This window comes from Cyanistes caeruleus, chromosome 4, assembly GCF_971803275.1.
Source record: "Cyanistes caeruleus chromosome 4, bCyaCae1.hap1.1, whole genome shotgun sequence".
Classification (NCBI taxonomy): Eukaryota; Metazoa; Chordata; class Aves; order Passeriformes; family Paridae; genus Cyanistes; species Cyanistes caeruleus.
In genome coordinates this window covers 26,707,427-26,723,387 of record NC_141704.1, presented here as the reverse complement: position 1 = coordinate 26,723,387, position 15,961 = coordinate 26,707,427, and the positions used below count along the sequence as shown (strand labels likewise).

At 33.5% G+C, this 15,961-nt stretch overlaps 2 protein-coding genes across 15 annotated transcripts in view; one reads left to right on the top strand and one right to left on the bottom strand.

Moving 5' to 3' along the window:
• The window catches only part of LRRN3 (leucine rich repeat neuronal 3), a 32,082-nt gene extending 23,574 nt beyond the window's left edge, over positions 1–8,508 (top strand). The window contains exons 2-3 of one of the 3 annotated variants that reach the window (XM_023930449.2): positions 3,367–3,551; positions 5,538–8,508. In XM_023930449.2, coding sequence (XP_023786217.2) covers positions 5,889–8,015 — 2,127 coding nt within the window. In that variant the 5' untranslated portion in view covers positions 3,367–3,551; positions 5,538–5,888 and the 3' untranslated portion in view covers positions 8,016–8,508. The remainder of the gene's footprint in view (positions 1–3,366; positions 3,552–5,537) is intronic. The other 2 variants (XM_086887104.1, XM_023930457.2) reach the window with 2 other exon arrangements.
• The window catches only part of IMMP2L (inner mitochondrial membrane peptidase subunit 2), a 406,378-nt gene that overhangs the window by 234,175 nt on the left and 156,242 nt on the right, over positions 1–15,961 (bottom strand). The gene's annotated exons all lie outside the window — the stretch shown is intronic.

Genomic DNA, 15,961 nt, shown 5'->3' with positions numbered 1-15,961 from the left:
AGTAAAGTCGATTTCCAAAACTAGTCAATGTCCCAGCAGAGAGCCCTACCCAAATTTTTCACAAATGTCCAGATACTTCAGGTATTCACTTTTGAGATTTTCAACCTAAGATATTTAACACTCTCAGTCACCCAAGCTGAACACCCCAGAAACACAAAATTTCTAGAAAATAATTTTTCTTTCAGCGCAAGGCTATATCTTAGCTACATCTTAATATTTTATATTCCTATGTAGGAATATAAAATATTAAGAGCATAAGACAGTGAACTGTTAATTTGTATTTGTAAAGAGAAACAGAATGAAACACTTTGTTCCAGAGACTGGAATGAAAGCAAGACTGCATAGGCTAGCAGAAATGCTTCCCATTTATACCGTGCCTATATAATTTTCAGGAATCCTCTCAGATCAGCTATTATAGCTTACTTCTATAAATATTATTTCAAGACCAGTTTTGTTATGAAAATCTATTATGTCTATTATATTAACTTTTTGTACTTTAATGAAATATGTAAAATATCTAAGATGTTTCATCTTTTTATTAATCATAGAGTAATAAAAAATTCCCCAAGGAAGCAATTTTTTGTTAGTTTTGACTACGAAACAAAACAGGAAAAGATGCCATATAAAATTATCAGAATCTATTAGATGTTTGAATTTCAGTCTGTATATTTCCATAACCAACACCTAGAAAACAAAAAAAAGCCCTCTGTGCCGTAACCAAAATCAAGTAAGTTATGGAATGTCTGATGCCTAATTTTTGGTTAGTGACATTTCCAGATTTCTGTCCATAGAACTGCTCAAAGTGATTATAATGACAAGAATTGAGAAGTGCTCTTCAAGTTGATGTGTTTGAAAGGTAGCTTTGTATGAACAGCTGTGTTTTCAAAATGCTTGCCACCTCTAAATTGGTCCTTGTGAAGTGCACTGTTTGCCTTATTGCCAGCAGGGCACATTGCACTGTAACTGCTGCATTTTTAGTTTTTATCACTGTGTCTCTAACTGCTGAAATGGAAAAGAACGATTGCCAAAACCTGACGTGTTTCTTTTCCTTTCTGCCCACTCTGACTTGGTTCTTAACTGTCTGTTGCTCCAGTGATGAGAAATGTTGCTCAGTTTATTCATTCACTGAATGTCTTTTCCAGCTCAAAAAATGGTGATACCCTCTTGTAAATCAAGTCTCCAGCTGTCAATACCAGTAAATCTAAGAAAACTAATTTAGACATAACAATCATTGTCTACACAATAAATAATTCGGCTGCAAAAAGTCATACACATCAGAGTACATTCTTCTAAAAGCAAGAGATTAATACCTAAAAAGCAAGAGACACACCATGTTTAGTAAGACACCAAGTATGGGTACCAATAGGGATGGACCTTCAGGAGAAAAACAAATAATCTATTCACAAAGATTTAAACAGTTTTTGTCCTTAAGTTCTAGTACATGAAAACAATAAAAAAAAAAACTCCTGAAGCACTAATAAGGAATACTAATTTATAGATATAAAATATTTAGGCTTTTTATTGGCAGACATTAGGAAGCAAACCATACAGTTATATCTGCATGAGGAAATTCAAGTACAATGAGAGTGCACACAAAGATTTATAAACGCATCTGGGTAAAGATTTACATCAAAGACTCCAAAGCTACAATGCACACTTCTTCCTGCTGCTTGTGTGGAAACATCTATCCCACACCTCAGCTTACTGGTGATAATCTGCTGTGGAGCCTTACCTGTACAAGCTTCTCTACTGTGAGAAAGTTCTAGGAGCAGTACAAGTTCTAAGAATCACTTAGAATATCACATTAATAATCTTGAGATGTCACTAAAATCCACTAACAAAGAGTTAATGCTGACATACTTCTATTATTGGAAGAATTTGTTTTTTAAAACAAGAAAGAAAATGGTTTGTTGTCACAGAAACCTTTGTATTTAAACCTCAGTTACTTTAACTACTACTCAAAGAAACAGAACAAATAACTTTCAGGTTCTCTGTGTTCTTATATTGGTACCTTTAAAACTGTAAATTCAAAATACAAAATTTTCACATCAAACTAGATGGTACAAAGCACTCATCTTTAAAGCACCAGAACACCTTAAAAAAACCCTGAAAATCACTGCTATTAAGAGCATTTATGTTCAATTTTCATTCAGTACTTACTATTACTAGTACATTAATGAAGAAAAGGAATCAATGCATTCTAGAAGCTGAAAGTAACACAAACGCTTTTTTTTCCAATACAAACGCTTATCTCTGTGACACCATATTCTTCAAGGAAACTGAACTTCAGATACAGTTTATGCTGCTGAGTACAATTTACACGAGGTTTATTTTATTACAATGAATGACAGCTCACTTTTCACTTCAAAATGACTTGAAGATATCTGGAGGTTGGAAATTAGCTACAGACACACAGACACTCTCACATAATCAATGGAACCAGTTAAGCAGTTGTACTGCTTAACTTGATTCGGAGCTTTGATCACTTCAAGTAGGACTGGACAGCTTACATCAGCAATTCATGTTTTCTTATATTCTTGTCAAGATGTATATTGGAGTCACATTATAATACTGTTATAAACAAAAGACCAATATGATTTTTGCCGCTCAAAGAATTACATACAATTTTTGCTGTTGTAATGTATCGCTTTTTTATGTACTCTGTTGTGTGAAGAGTACTACTGTCATATGATTTAGAATATTCTATTCTATGATTGTATGATCTCCATTCTATGATATGCCACCATGGATTTCTATTCTACTCCAGAAACGTTATTTTATTCCACACCTTGCATGACAGTTAAAAACAAATAATTTTTACATAAAACAATACACAGATATGCCATTATTTAAACAAAATATATTTCTCAATTGAAACAGTGTGTTTTGGAATGCTGGCTGCAGGCTGGAAGTGTCAAAACTATTCTACAATCTGTTATTCAGGCCACTCAACCTCAGTGAATATTTTACACAAGACAGAAGACTTTAACAGAAGAAATAAGAAAGATTTATGCTAGAACACCATATGAGCTTGAGCTGGTGACTTATTAGCTAAAGCATTCACCAGAAAGAGAAAGGACATCAGATTAAATCATAACGAAGCAGAATTTCAACCTGGATGTCAGCTCTTTTTTCTTCTGGCTTTTGCAGAAAGCCTATCTGATATATATGGCATGGAAATATCCACTGGTGCCCTTACTTTTGGTTTGAGAATCCCATAAAAACAGGAGTATAAATACAAATACATGAGTATGTTGGCTCAAAAGTGCATGAAAATGTAGTTTATGTACTTTAAATGGTACAGCCTCTCAGGTGCCTGGGACACACATGAAAACTCCATCTTGATCCATATTTTATGTTTCACAGCAGCCAGTAGCAAATTTCCAAGGAGGGACAGAAAAGCAGGTCAGCTATATTGTTATGCTTCCCCAGAATGCTTTCACAAGTACTTCTACTGAGCAGAAGTCCCTGAGCACCATAGTGGGATCAAAAGGCTGTGATAAGATATCTGAAGTAGCAGTCTATTGAATCTCAATTAATTTACAATTCAGGTAAGATTTTCAATGATCTTTCAATTATTTGAAGCATACATTTTGTATTTGTCATGCTAAAAACACATTTTTCATATACAATCCAATTGAGAATACAATAGTCAGTACGAAATGTGCTTCAAGAATATATACCAAGAACATTACAAAAAAATTCTCCCCCAAATGGCCATCCTCTTTTCCCTTTATACAGGAAATTGCATCCGTGCATTTGGCATAGAATGATTTTTACTGATTTTTGGTAAATGTGACAGAATTCCTATATAGGGGTATCACCTTGCCTCCTGGTGGCAAAATTAAGTGCAAGTTGCAGGCATTAACTTTTCAACACAAATCTTTATTTTTCAGCAAGCCTCAAGCTCATCTCATTTCCCAGAACATAGGAACAGATTATATTCTTACTATTTCCATCAGTATGTCTTAGTATTTTAGTATAAACTGTGCCATGTGCATAAAAACATACTATTGATCCTCAAAACAGCAGAATGTTTTCCGTATGTTTATCTCACACATTGTCTGTTCACTCTATTAATAAACTTACATGTTAAAATAAAATATTAAATGTCCTTAAATGGACATAACATAAAGAATAGCCTCAAAGACTTGCCAAATGTACTTCAAATTGTCCCAATGCTCATATTACTTTACACAGTCCAACACCTTTCCTCTGAACTGTTATAGAATGCAGAGATGGTCACTATACCAAATCCTCCTGGGCCTTGGAAGGACACCTAAAATCCAAGTGCTTGACACTGAACTTTTGCAATTCTGTCTATCTATACCAGCAACCCCTTCAAAGTTATTTATCAAGGTCAATTAATCATTGATCTTACGGTTTGTAAAGTGTCAATGTGAATTTTAACACATTTGAAGGCAAGGGGAGAAGGGGCATAAATGTATATTGCACAACAGTCTTCAGAAACAAAGTCTGGGTGAAGTGTAATGTCTATTCTGAAGTAAATTAAGCAGCGAATGTGTGCTACTTTATATAAGAAAACACAGAAACTTTTGTATTACATGCATTGGAACAAAATGTACACTCAGATGTATCTTACTCCACAAAAAGAAAGTACATACCAAAAATCTGGGAAGCACACATTTGATGCCATAAGTGGCATTGATGCCACAATGTTTCAGTCTTTACTATAATTCAAGACTTGAAGGCAGTCTACAGATTTCAGATTTTTGCAGAACTACAGAGCAAAGAAGCAATTTCTAGAGTAATTTTTTTTCTTTATCACTGTGAAGACACTTTTTTGCTAATATTCCTTGCAATTGAGGTTATTGAAGCCAGAATAAAAAAGCCAGTGATTAGCCTGAATTTTCCAAGATGACAAGCTATTTATTATAAGGTACATATTTCTTTCTAAATAAAACTTAAAAGAAAAAAGTTTTCTTTCTAAACAGCAGCTACAAAAAGCATTAAATATAAAACCTGTGGATTTTCAATTTCATATATTTCTGTATAAATATCTCACAGACTTGCCTAAGAATGTCATTAGGAATGTCTATTAATCCAACCATTCTATTTCCCTTTGATTATACATAAATTACTTTTTTTATAGTTAAAAACTTTATGTAAAAAAGTTAAATATTCATGCTCTGTAGGATTTTTCTCAGTGTTTACATTTTCAAAGCCAACAGAAATTAGTCTGCTTCTAGTGATAACTGAATGAGAAAAGAAAATATTTTAAAGGAGGATAAAATATGTAAGAAAAAATCTCACTGATGTATTTTGCTTTATACTCTGTGGATCTTCATCTTTCTGTAGAACAATGCTCCACTGGATGTATGACAAGCTAAAAGTCTAAAGACATATTACTATATTAACTTAATTTATGCTATCTGGATACCACTATAATACTCCAGACACCACAGTCATTTTCTTTTCTTACTTGCAATAATTAACAGTAGAGAGCAAAAGATGGCTAAATTAATTTATAACTTTACAGTTCCTTATACTAATTATTTCCTCTTCTTGTATTTTAGGTCATTCTGTCATTCCTGCAAACACTAATCAATCATGGGATTTGAAGTTAATACTACTAAATAAATGAATTGTTTAATCTCCTATGACCATCTATACATACTTCATCTTCACAAAGCTCATCAATTTTATGTCACCAAGGACAAAGTGACCTTCATTTCCACAAAATGCTTCTTACTACTGGACAAGTTGGTTACAGATTTATCACTTATCCTCAGGAAGGAAGTCCTTCACGGTCATCATTTGATAAATGCAAGATTGTGCTTTATTAATTGACCGGGTCATACTGAATTCCAGGACCACAATTGTGGAATACTAAAGGGTCTGTTACTTTCCTGAACATTTGAGCTAAGATGAAGGACCTGCAACTCAAAATTAATTTACTGCTTGGTCTAGTTACCACTGCTCTACTACAAGCTGTAGGAAGAAAAGCAGACTGCCCGGAGTCATGTATATGTGAAATCAGACCATGGTTCACCCCCAGGTCTGTCTACCTGGAAGCTCCAACAGTGGACTGTAATGATTTAGGTCTTTATAACTTTCCAGCCACATTGCCTGCTGACACACAAGTTCTACTTCTACAAACTAATAATATTGCAAAAATTGAGCACTCAGTAGACTTCCCAGTGAATTTAACTGGTCTAGATTTATCTCAGAACAATTTATCCTCAGTGACAAGTATTACTCTTAGAAAGATACCACAGTTGCTTTCAGTGTACCTTGAAGAAAACAAACTTACTGAACTCCCTGAAGAATGTCTCTCTGGACTCAGCAATTTACAAGAGCTTTATATTAATCATAATCTGCTTTCTGTGATTGCACCAGGAGCTTTCATAGGCCTCAGTAATCTTCTCAGACTTCATCTCAATTCAAATGGTCTGCAAGTGATCAACAGAAAGTGGTTTGAAGCTACTCCTAATCTTGAAATTCTCATGATTGGAGAAAACCCAATAATCAGAATTGAAGACATGAACTTCAAGCCTCTTAGCAATCTGCGCAGCCTAGTTTTAGCAGGTATAAATCTCACTGAAATACCAGATAATGCTTTGGCTGGGCTTGACAACTTAGAAAGCATTTCCTTTTATGACAACAGATTTGCTAGAGTGCCCCACATCGCTCTTCAAAAGGCTACAAATCTTAAATTTCTGGATCTAAATAAGAATCCCATTAACAGAATACGACGAGGAGATTTTAGCAACATGCTGCACCTAAAAGAGTTAGGAATTAATAACATGCCTGAACTGATTTCTATAGATAGTCTTGCTGTTGATAATTTGCCAGATTTAAGAAAAATAGAAGCAACCAATAACCCCAGATTATCATACATTCACCCCAATGCATTCTACAGACTTCCCAAGCTGGAATCGCTCATGCTCAACAGCAATGCGCTGAGTGCCCTGTACCGCAGTACGGTGGAGTCCCTGCCTAACCTCAAAGAAGTCAGCATACACAGCAATCCCATTAGGTGTGATTGTGTCATCCGCTGGATTAACATGAATAAAACAAACATTCGTTTCATGGAGCCGGAGTCCCTGTTTTGTGTAGACCCTCCTGAATTCCAAGGTCAGAATGTGAGACAGATACACTTCCGGGAAATGATGGAAATCTGTCTTCCCCTGATAGCTCCTGAAAGTTTTCCATCTACACTGGATTTAAAAGCTGGTAGCCATATTTCTTTGCACTGCAGAGCGACAGCAGAACCAGAACCTGAAATCTACTGGATAACACCATCAGGACACAAACTTTTGCCTAATACCGTCTCTGATAAGTACTACATTCATTCTGAAGGAACATTAGACATAAGTGATGTAACACAAAGAGAAAGTGGCTTATACACATGTATAGCAACAAATTTAGTTGGGGCAGACCTAAAGTCAGTCATGATTAAAGTGGACGGCTCTTTCCCTCAGGAACACAATGACTCTTTAAATATTAAAATAAAAGACATAAAATCTAATTCTGTTTTAGTTTCATGGAAAGCAAGTTCTAAAATTCTGAAGTCCAGTGTTAGATGGACAGCCTTTCTGAAAGCTGAAGACTCCCGGGCTGCACAGAGTGCTCGAATACCATCTGATATAAAGGTATATAATCTTACACATCTTAATCCATCAACTGAATACAAAATTTGTATAGACATTCCCACTATCTATTCTCAGAATAGGAAACAATGTGTCAATGTAACCACAAAAGGACTGGACTTGGAAGTGAAAGGCTATGAAAAGAACAACATAATAGGATTCCTTGCCTGCCTTGGCGCTCTTTTGGGAATCATCTCTGTGATATATCTCTACAGCTGCATCTCTCAAGATATGAACTATGGCATTGGACACAGCTATCTAAGGAATTACCTGAGGAAACAATCCTTTTCACTCAATGAGTTTTATCCTCCTCTAATCACTCTTTGGGACATGGGCAAAGAAAAAAGCACAGCAATGGAAGTAAAAGCAACTGTAATAGGTGTACCAACAAATATGTCATAAATATGTCAGTATATCACCTAACTTCTGAAATAAAAAGCACATGACTGTATTTGTGCTGAATAAAAAGGCAACAAGAAAAGAATATTTCTCTTAGGAACTAGATGCCTGGACTTTGTTGCTGCCAACAAATGGAATATATATGACTCAGTATAAGAGAAGAATTTTAATTAACTGGCTTCTAAGGGTATTCTACCAACCAAATAAAATTAACTTCATATTCTAGAACTTTCATGAGACTTTTAAGTCTGGAATACAGTGGAAGTAGCCAAGAACATTTTCTGTATTTTTTTTTTAAATTATGATATAAAAGTAGTGGAACTGAGCAATACCTCCTCCTGTGCTGTATTACAAAAAATAGCCACGAGTTTTTGCAGTGAACAGATATACTAGGATTGACATATGATGTAATGAAATGGACAAATTCTGTAGAGTAGACACAGTGAGTATGTGAATTTTTTTTTATGAGAAAATACATTTTTGATTAAAATCAAAATACTTTTTGTCTTGTTTGTTTCTAAAGAAAACACACCACCATTCTGGGAGTTCTTGTCTGACAATAAACAAACACATTCCGAAGTCTGATAAAGTATCTTTCTGCATATTCTCCTATTAAAATGCTAATCTGAGCACAAAGGATATTTTTTTGCTGATTTTAGTTTGTATGATGTTTCTAACAGAAATGTAAGTTTAGTGGTAGTTTTTATATCAAATTTTATTTACTTTAAGAACATTATAAAGGCAAAAAGGATGCTGAAGATGAGGCCACTTAAGCCCACTTTAATTAGATTTCAGCATGGATATTGGTTAATGAATAGTTCTTTGATTTTATTTTATACACTTTTATATATCTGTGTGAAATACTTCTGTTCTCTTAGCAACATGTGAGCCTGCAGATCTTTATTTCATTATATCTGTATTACATCGTTTTATTACTAGACAAAAATAGTCTCTTCTAGAATACATGGCAATGCTTTCCATGGCAGAACTGTGAACCACCATTAATATAAACATAACATCTTGAACCCCTACACAGAAACATCTCCATTATATTAACCATTTTCCATGACCAAAGACACCTTTCACATCAAAATCCCCATAGAATCAGCACATGAGCAGTGGAATTCTTGTGTTGCTGTATATAAAAGTGGACAGCTGTTCCTTCTACAGATATCCTACATAAGCCTGAAGTCCTTAGGAAGTAATAAATCCACCTTGTAGCTTTAATAGCATACAAGTTACTTTAATAGCATACATATTAACTTGCATTTTTGCACAAACATTCCAAAAACAAAAAAGTAACAGCTATTTTTTCAGCAAAGTAGAATCTCTTAAAAATCATAGAAATGACTTAGTTGTGCTAAATTTCATAATCTCATCTACATGAAGGTTGTTTTTCTCTACACAAGGCATAGGGCTAAAATTTTCATGTATTTCATTAATTGGGATGTTTACTCTCTTTAACAGAGGTAGAAACTGATAAGGAATTATATTTCGTTTCCTCAGAAACAGAAAAGTATTGTTACACATCTGTGTTTCCATTTATTTCATAGTTTTCTCTCAGGAATGCATTAAAATGCTTTAATGCATTAAAGCATTAAAAGCACTATTTACTGATTATTCAAATCAGAAAAATAGATTAACTTTTCTTTGGCATTTGATAGCAAACCTCATTCTGAAATGTACCACTAATGAAAGAGAGAAGACAAACATAAGTATTTGAAATACCTGGCTATGAAATACCCAAAATACAGTACTGAAAATAAACTTTTAAATTAATTTATATTACTTTTTCCATCACATACTAGATTGAAAGATAATGTTTTATTCATAAAAAGATTAAACATTTAATTTTTGTTTAAAAATTTGCTGCCATTTAAAAAAATAAATTGCACTATTTCATCAGCTAGCACAGTCAAATGCCATCTTATATAGGAACATTTCAGTTTCTAGTTTAGCTAAAATGCTGTGAAATCATAACTCCAAAAAGTACCCATAAAACCTAGATAAGAGATTGGAGAAAAAATATGTTGATTTATATCCTAGAAGGAAATTTCCATTTCCAAAATTCTCTAATAAAACTCATTCTGCTTGTGTAGCCTGAAGTAGTGACCTCAAGATAACTTAAAATAGAAATTGAGATTCTTCCCATAATCTTGTACTGGCCAGTAAAACACAATGATCAACAATAATCTTATAAGAGATTCTTTTTTATCTAAAGCCAGAAGAGACATTTTTGAAAAAGGTTGCTATATAGTACAGAAAATAAGTTCACATATCAGACAATTCTAGAAGAGCTGTGAGAAAAAAAATTGAAAAGCAACACTCTGTCAGATATAAGAAAATAATTCTTATTATTGAACTGAATAGGAAGGATGTGTAGCACTGACAAGATAAGAAATTTTACATGGAAGAAAGTATACAGTAAGTATGAAAAGTTCATTATTAAAACTTCAGAAGACATTTTGAAGGACATAGCTAAATGGAATAGAGGAGACAGCCACTGAACAAAACCCAAAAGAGCCAAAAAGAGACAAAAAGTTCACCTCATGCTAAAGATTAAAAAACATTCTTGGAAAAATATTAAAAATTGCATGCAGCTTTTACAGAAGTCAGAAACCATACGACTAGAAAAATATCCAGAGTAAAAAATTCCTGGTATTGCCTGCTAGGTAGGGAAAAAAAAAAAAAAACCACATCTTTCTGGAATACAGGTTGACCTTCCAAACCTAGTGTTTTGGTAGGTCATTTGATTGATATACCAAACGTATAATTTGAATAGCTTTTCCTTTAATACCATTGGAAATAATTGGAAACAATTTTTGCAGGAAAAGACTACATAGATAGATAGTCAGGGAAAATGTTAAACTCCAACAAAAAAAGAGAAGGATTACCAAAGCAAGAGAAAGATAATCTAAACATTCAGTAAACATGAAATCATGACAGAGAACAAAAATGAAGCTAGATGACAAAGTTTGTGAAAATTAAAGAAAAAAACCCACCAAACTTCATTTCCACATATGACAACTACAGAAGTTAGATATTATACAAGAGAATTGCAATTACTCATTTATATGGATAAATACAATACTGAAACTTGACAAGACTTGCATGATTAGAATGTTAAAATACACAGTCATAACCTGTCTAGTCAGAACTGTGCTTTGAAACTGAGACTTGAGCTATTCACTTCTCCATCAATAAAAATTCTAAAGGAGTTGAGTCCTCTTCAACATTTCCATTATAGGGCAGTGTGAAAATGAAGAACCAGACTATATTCTGTCTGTGATTTAGCTGCACTTCAGTATTCTGAGACAAAATGTGTAAGTAACCTTTGTAAATAGCATAGGCAAACAGTAAAGCTAGTAATGAATAATGAAAACGGACCCTATGGTGTGAGACTGACTATGGTTATGTTGTTTTTCTGGTTACACTAAGTAGTATTTCATTTTTACAGCTGGGGTGGCCAAAAAAGATAGAAGGTTAAGCCAACTGGACATCATGTTTAAAAGACTTTGAACAATCAAGAAAAACTTTAAATAAATGTGTTGTACATTTACCTACTCAACTACAATATTCTCAGAGAGACATAAAGCTCCAGATACATTGAAGTACCTTCAAAGCAACCAAATCTTTTATTAAGTCATTCCTTCCTTCAGACAAAGCTGAAAACAAGAAATTAAATTCCTCTTTCAGCAAACAAATGCTTTTTACAAATATCTCTCATTTGCTTATCTTTCTGTCTCTCAGCTTCAATTACTTTTAGACCCTTTTCCCCAAAGCCCTTTCCTTTGCCTTGATGCAAATTCTCTGTTCCCTTCCATAATCCCCGTGGGTTCTTTTATTATTTCCTGCTACTATTGTTGCCAGACTGACACATCATTCCCAGCACTTCCAGTAAGGACAGATGTTGTCTGACTTATTAAAAAAAATATCAATGAAATATAATATCGGAGGCAAAATATTTGAATAGAGAAATACAATTACTAAAGAAAGACCTGGCATTCTTAGAGAAAAACCTAGTTGTGAAGCTGATCAGGTAATGATACAAAGCCTCTCGCAAGGAAACAAAGTGGAAATAATGCAACAACATTCAGATGAAAATAATAATATGGGAGTTAGATAAAGCTGGAAGGGCACACAATTTGGGCAGATGGCCTATTCCTGATCCAAAAATAGCTGATGTTATTTTTAACGTTACAGTTTAGATAAGTGGAAAACAACCCCATCTGCCTCACCCTTACGTAGCTATTGTTCGTTATCCATGTTGATGACAATTTCACACTGTGCTCCAAATAGCCATAATGCTTTGTGAATCACAAAAGTACATCAAATTCAGTGCTGGTGTCTTCATCTAAACACATTTCTTCTAGTCCAGACCTAGATTCCATAAAGAACGCTTTTCAGCATTCATATACTAGACTTTACAGGTCAAAGAGTTTGCAGTTTTGTCATTTAGCATGTGAGAACAAGTCAGATTCCTTGAGATGGCTGTTAGGAATAATTTTTGATGGCAGAATCTTGTCATACATTCTTATTTTTTTGTATGAAATTTTACTTTGTGCTGTTAATATTTATAACTTCTTTTTTGTTTTGTCTCTAGCATGAATGTCAGCTAAACTTAACATACAGCTGAATCACGAGAGAAAGTGGATTATTGTCTGAAGTCCTCTAAAGACAGCTAAAACACACTTTTGACATAATGGTGGAATGATTTCATAGGACACAGAAATAGATGATGAAAATCATCTATTCCTAAATATTCCAACATTTAAATGGAAAATAAAGGAGCTACAAATAGAGTCAGAATTATCTCTTTTAATTAAATGCAGAATGCCCAATAGCTATGCCAAATAAAAAACCTCAACCATTTAGAGTTAGTCTCACTATAGTAAAGCACCAAACATCATTAAATTAGAAGTAATCAGCTATGTTTTACTTTATGTACCAGCTAATAAAAGGATTAAGTTAAATTGTTACTATCAATTATAGTCTCTTAGATTAATCTTACCTTAGTAATTAATATAAAATGGGATGTTAAAGTCTTACATAATTTATTTCATAAATGCTCTGAAGGTATTCATGATAAGTGCATGCCCATTGTTAGCAAACTAAGCGCTATACTGAATATTCATGTGTTACACAATGTATTCCAAAATATTAAATAATGCTTTCTCCTAAAATACTTGCTTGCACAATTTAAACCATCAATACCTAAAATATATAGCACATGCACACCACTATCCCAATTCCATTTATTCTACAGAAATGTAAAAGGATTTCTTTACTCAAGCTAGGATGAACTGTGTCCCCAGGACTTCCAGACTTTTCGTTTGACAAGTTCACAATAGTACAGATCAATGTCACAACACTTACAAATATATCATGTCCAATTCGCCTTGCTGCCTTTCAGGCTGTTAAAGTCCAATTAAAAATTACTTCCTTTTCTACCTTCCAAGAAATTCAACCTCACTCGTACCCTTCACATTTCATTCCTTCACTCAGCAATCATCTACTGTTTGCTCTTACACAAAATTACATCATTACAGCTCTCCTTTTTAACTATTTTCTACTTCATTAATACTTCATCTTTTTCACAGCCTCCTATGAACCAGACTACTTCCAGAGTATCCTACTTCCTAGACTACTTCGTCTTCCTCTCTATGGTATTTGTTATCATTTTGTAATTATCAATGACAATGATAATGGGAGGAAAAAAACAAAAACAACAACAGCAAAAGAAAGCTAAATTGCTCTATGGATTTGAAGGCAAATTTCAAGTGTAGCCAGAGGAAAATTGCAACTCTGAAAACTCTGCAGTCTACTCCTCAATCTACTTCAACAGTCAGCTCTGCTGTAATAGTATTATGCTAACTAAAGCTCCCTTTCTTCCCCTTCCTTTCTTGGGAAAGCTGACTAAAATGTTGGATGTCCACTACATGTAGAGTAATTTGAAGCTATTTGTAGCTTTTGCCATATCTGGATTATTAAAAAAAGAAAACAGAAAGAGAATAAGCTTATTATTCATCCAGCCTTTCAAAAGCATAAAACAATTTATGAGCATATCCAATAAACACATCACACCAAAGCACATACACCAAGGATAAAACACCTCTGCAATTAACTAAAGGTTTAGAAAAAAAAAAAAGCCCAGAAATACATTATCAAAGGGTTGTAAATCGTTTCTCTACCACACTGAGAGGCAGACAACTGCCCACCAGTACTTCCTCATATAGTGAAACCATTTAGGTGTGCAATTTCCACTGAATTTAACAGATACTAGTCTCCAACCTGTTAAGGTGGTTTGGACATTACAAAGTATGCCCCTGGATGACCAAAGGCCCAGCCAGATGAACCTATCCACCTGACTGAGAACCCTCGAGAATTTTCATCTGCACAGCTCTACTAAAGACAGTAGAAATGCAATATACATCATTCATTTAATTGAAAACATTACATATATTTTTAATTCAAACAAAATGGGAAAAGAACAACATTATTTATTTAAAATGCTTAGAATAGAATATTTTGTGGAGAGCATCTGTTTCAGGATTAAATAATTCAATATCCATCAAAGAAATTTCTGGATAGTGAAGAAAATTAAACACCAGGAAAAAAAATTTCTATATGTTCTAGATATGTTCTAGATATTATCTAGCTACGAACAAAATAATATGCCATACAATATATTCTAAATTACTTTTTAAGATACTACAAACAATATAGGTTTACCTTAGATTCTTATTCCTCCTGACCTGAAAGGTTTTCCACAGTCTGCTCTTGCTATTCATCTCTAACTATAAATTATCATCCTACAGAATTTCTTAGGCTTCAGTTCTTCCTTTTGAATTTTTTTTTTTTTGCTTCAATTATCTTATACATGAAAATTCTCTGTCCTTGCATGTCGTGCAACATTGTGATTCCACTATCAGCATTTCTTTTATATCATTCTAGCAAAGAACTCTACTTTTCTCTTGCCAAAATTTATATTCCACCACACTGGTCGTGTATAAATAACCTCAATGCTTCTTGCTAGAGCACTTACATTAAAATGACGAACTTTATGTATAATCTGATGACCTAATTGTTACTAGGAGTTTGTCTTAAACAAGTGCATGAAAACTTTCTCAGAAATACTCAGAAAATTGACAAAATATAAGAAAGAAAAAAATACTTAAAACAAAAAATGATAGATTAGAAACTTTCATATGTTGTTAACAAATAAAGTGCAGACCATGTAAGTATTACAGGAAAACTGAGGAAAAATGAGAAACTTTAGATACTCAAAGGGAGATAAGTGAATGGTTAAAATCAATTGTAACATACGATGGAACAAATACTTTAGAATGAACCTGAAAAGAGCAGTAAAAATGTGGCCAAAGGGGCCAAAACTGCTAAAAAAACAAGTCTGCAACATGATCAAATCAATAAATAAGAGAAAAAATAAGTTGAATGAGCAGAGGTGCTACAAGTAGGTTTAAAGACAGTGAAAGAGAAAAATAGCATAGACAAAAGTTACAAGAAAGAAAAGGAACAAGTGAAGGTGCTATGCCTAACAGCACATCCTGGAAACACAGTAATTAAACATAGCAATAGACTAGTCAGTAGTCAAGCAAATTTTAAACAAGAAGTGACAGTATTATCAGAAGTTTAGAAAAATTAATGATGAAGACTCAAGAAAAAACAAGTGAGCTTGAAGATACAATGAAATCTATATATAAAAGTTTCAAATTCAGACAAGACTTAACAAAAATGAGGAAGAAAAATAAGACAACATCCCTATGTGCTTTGATTTTGCTAAAGATACTTAGTACAGAAAAAAGGTTTACCTTTTTTTAAAATTTCTTTGCTGTTGTTCATGTTCTTGTTTCCTTTTCAAAAATACTTCAGATTATTTTGAAATAATGCTAAGGTGACAAACTACAATTTCCATACTTATGCTCATGTGT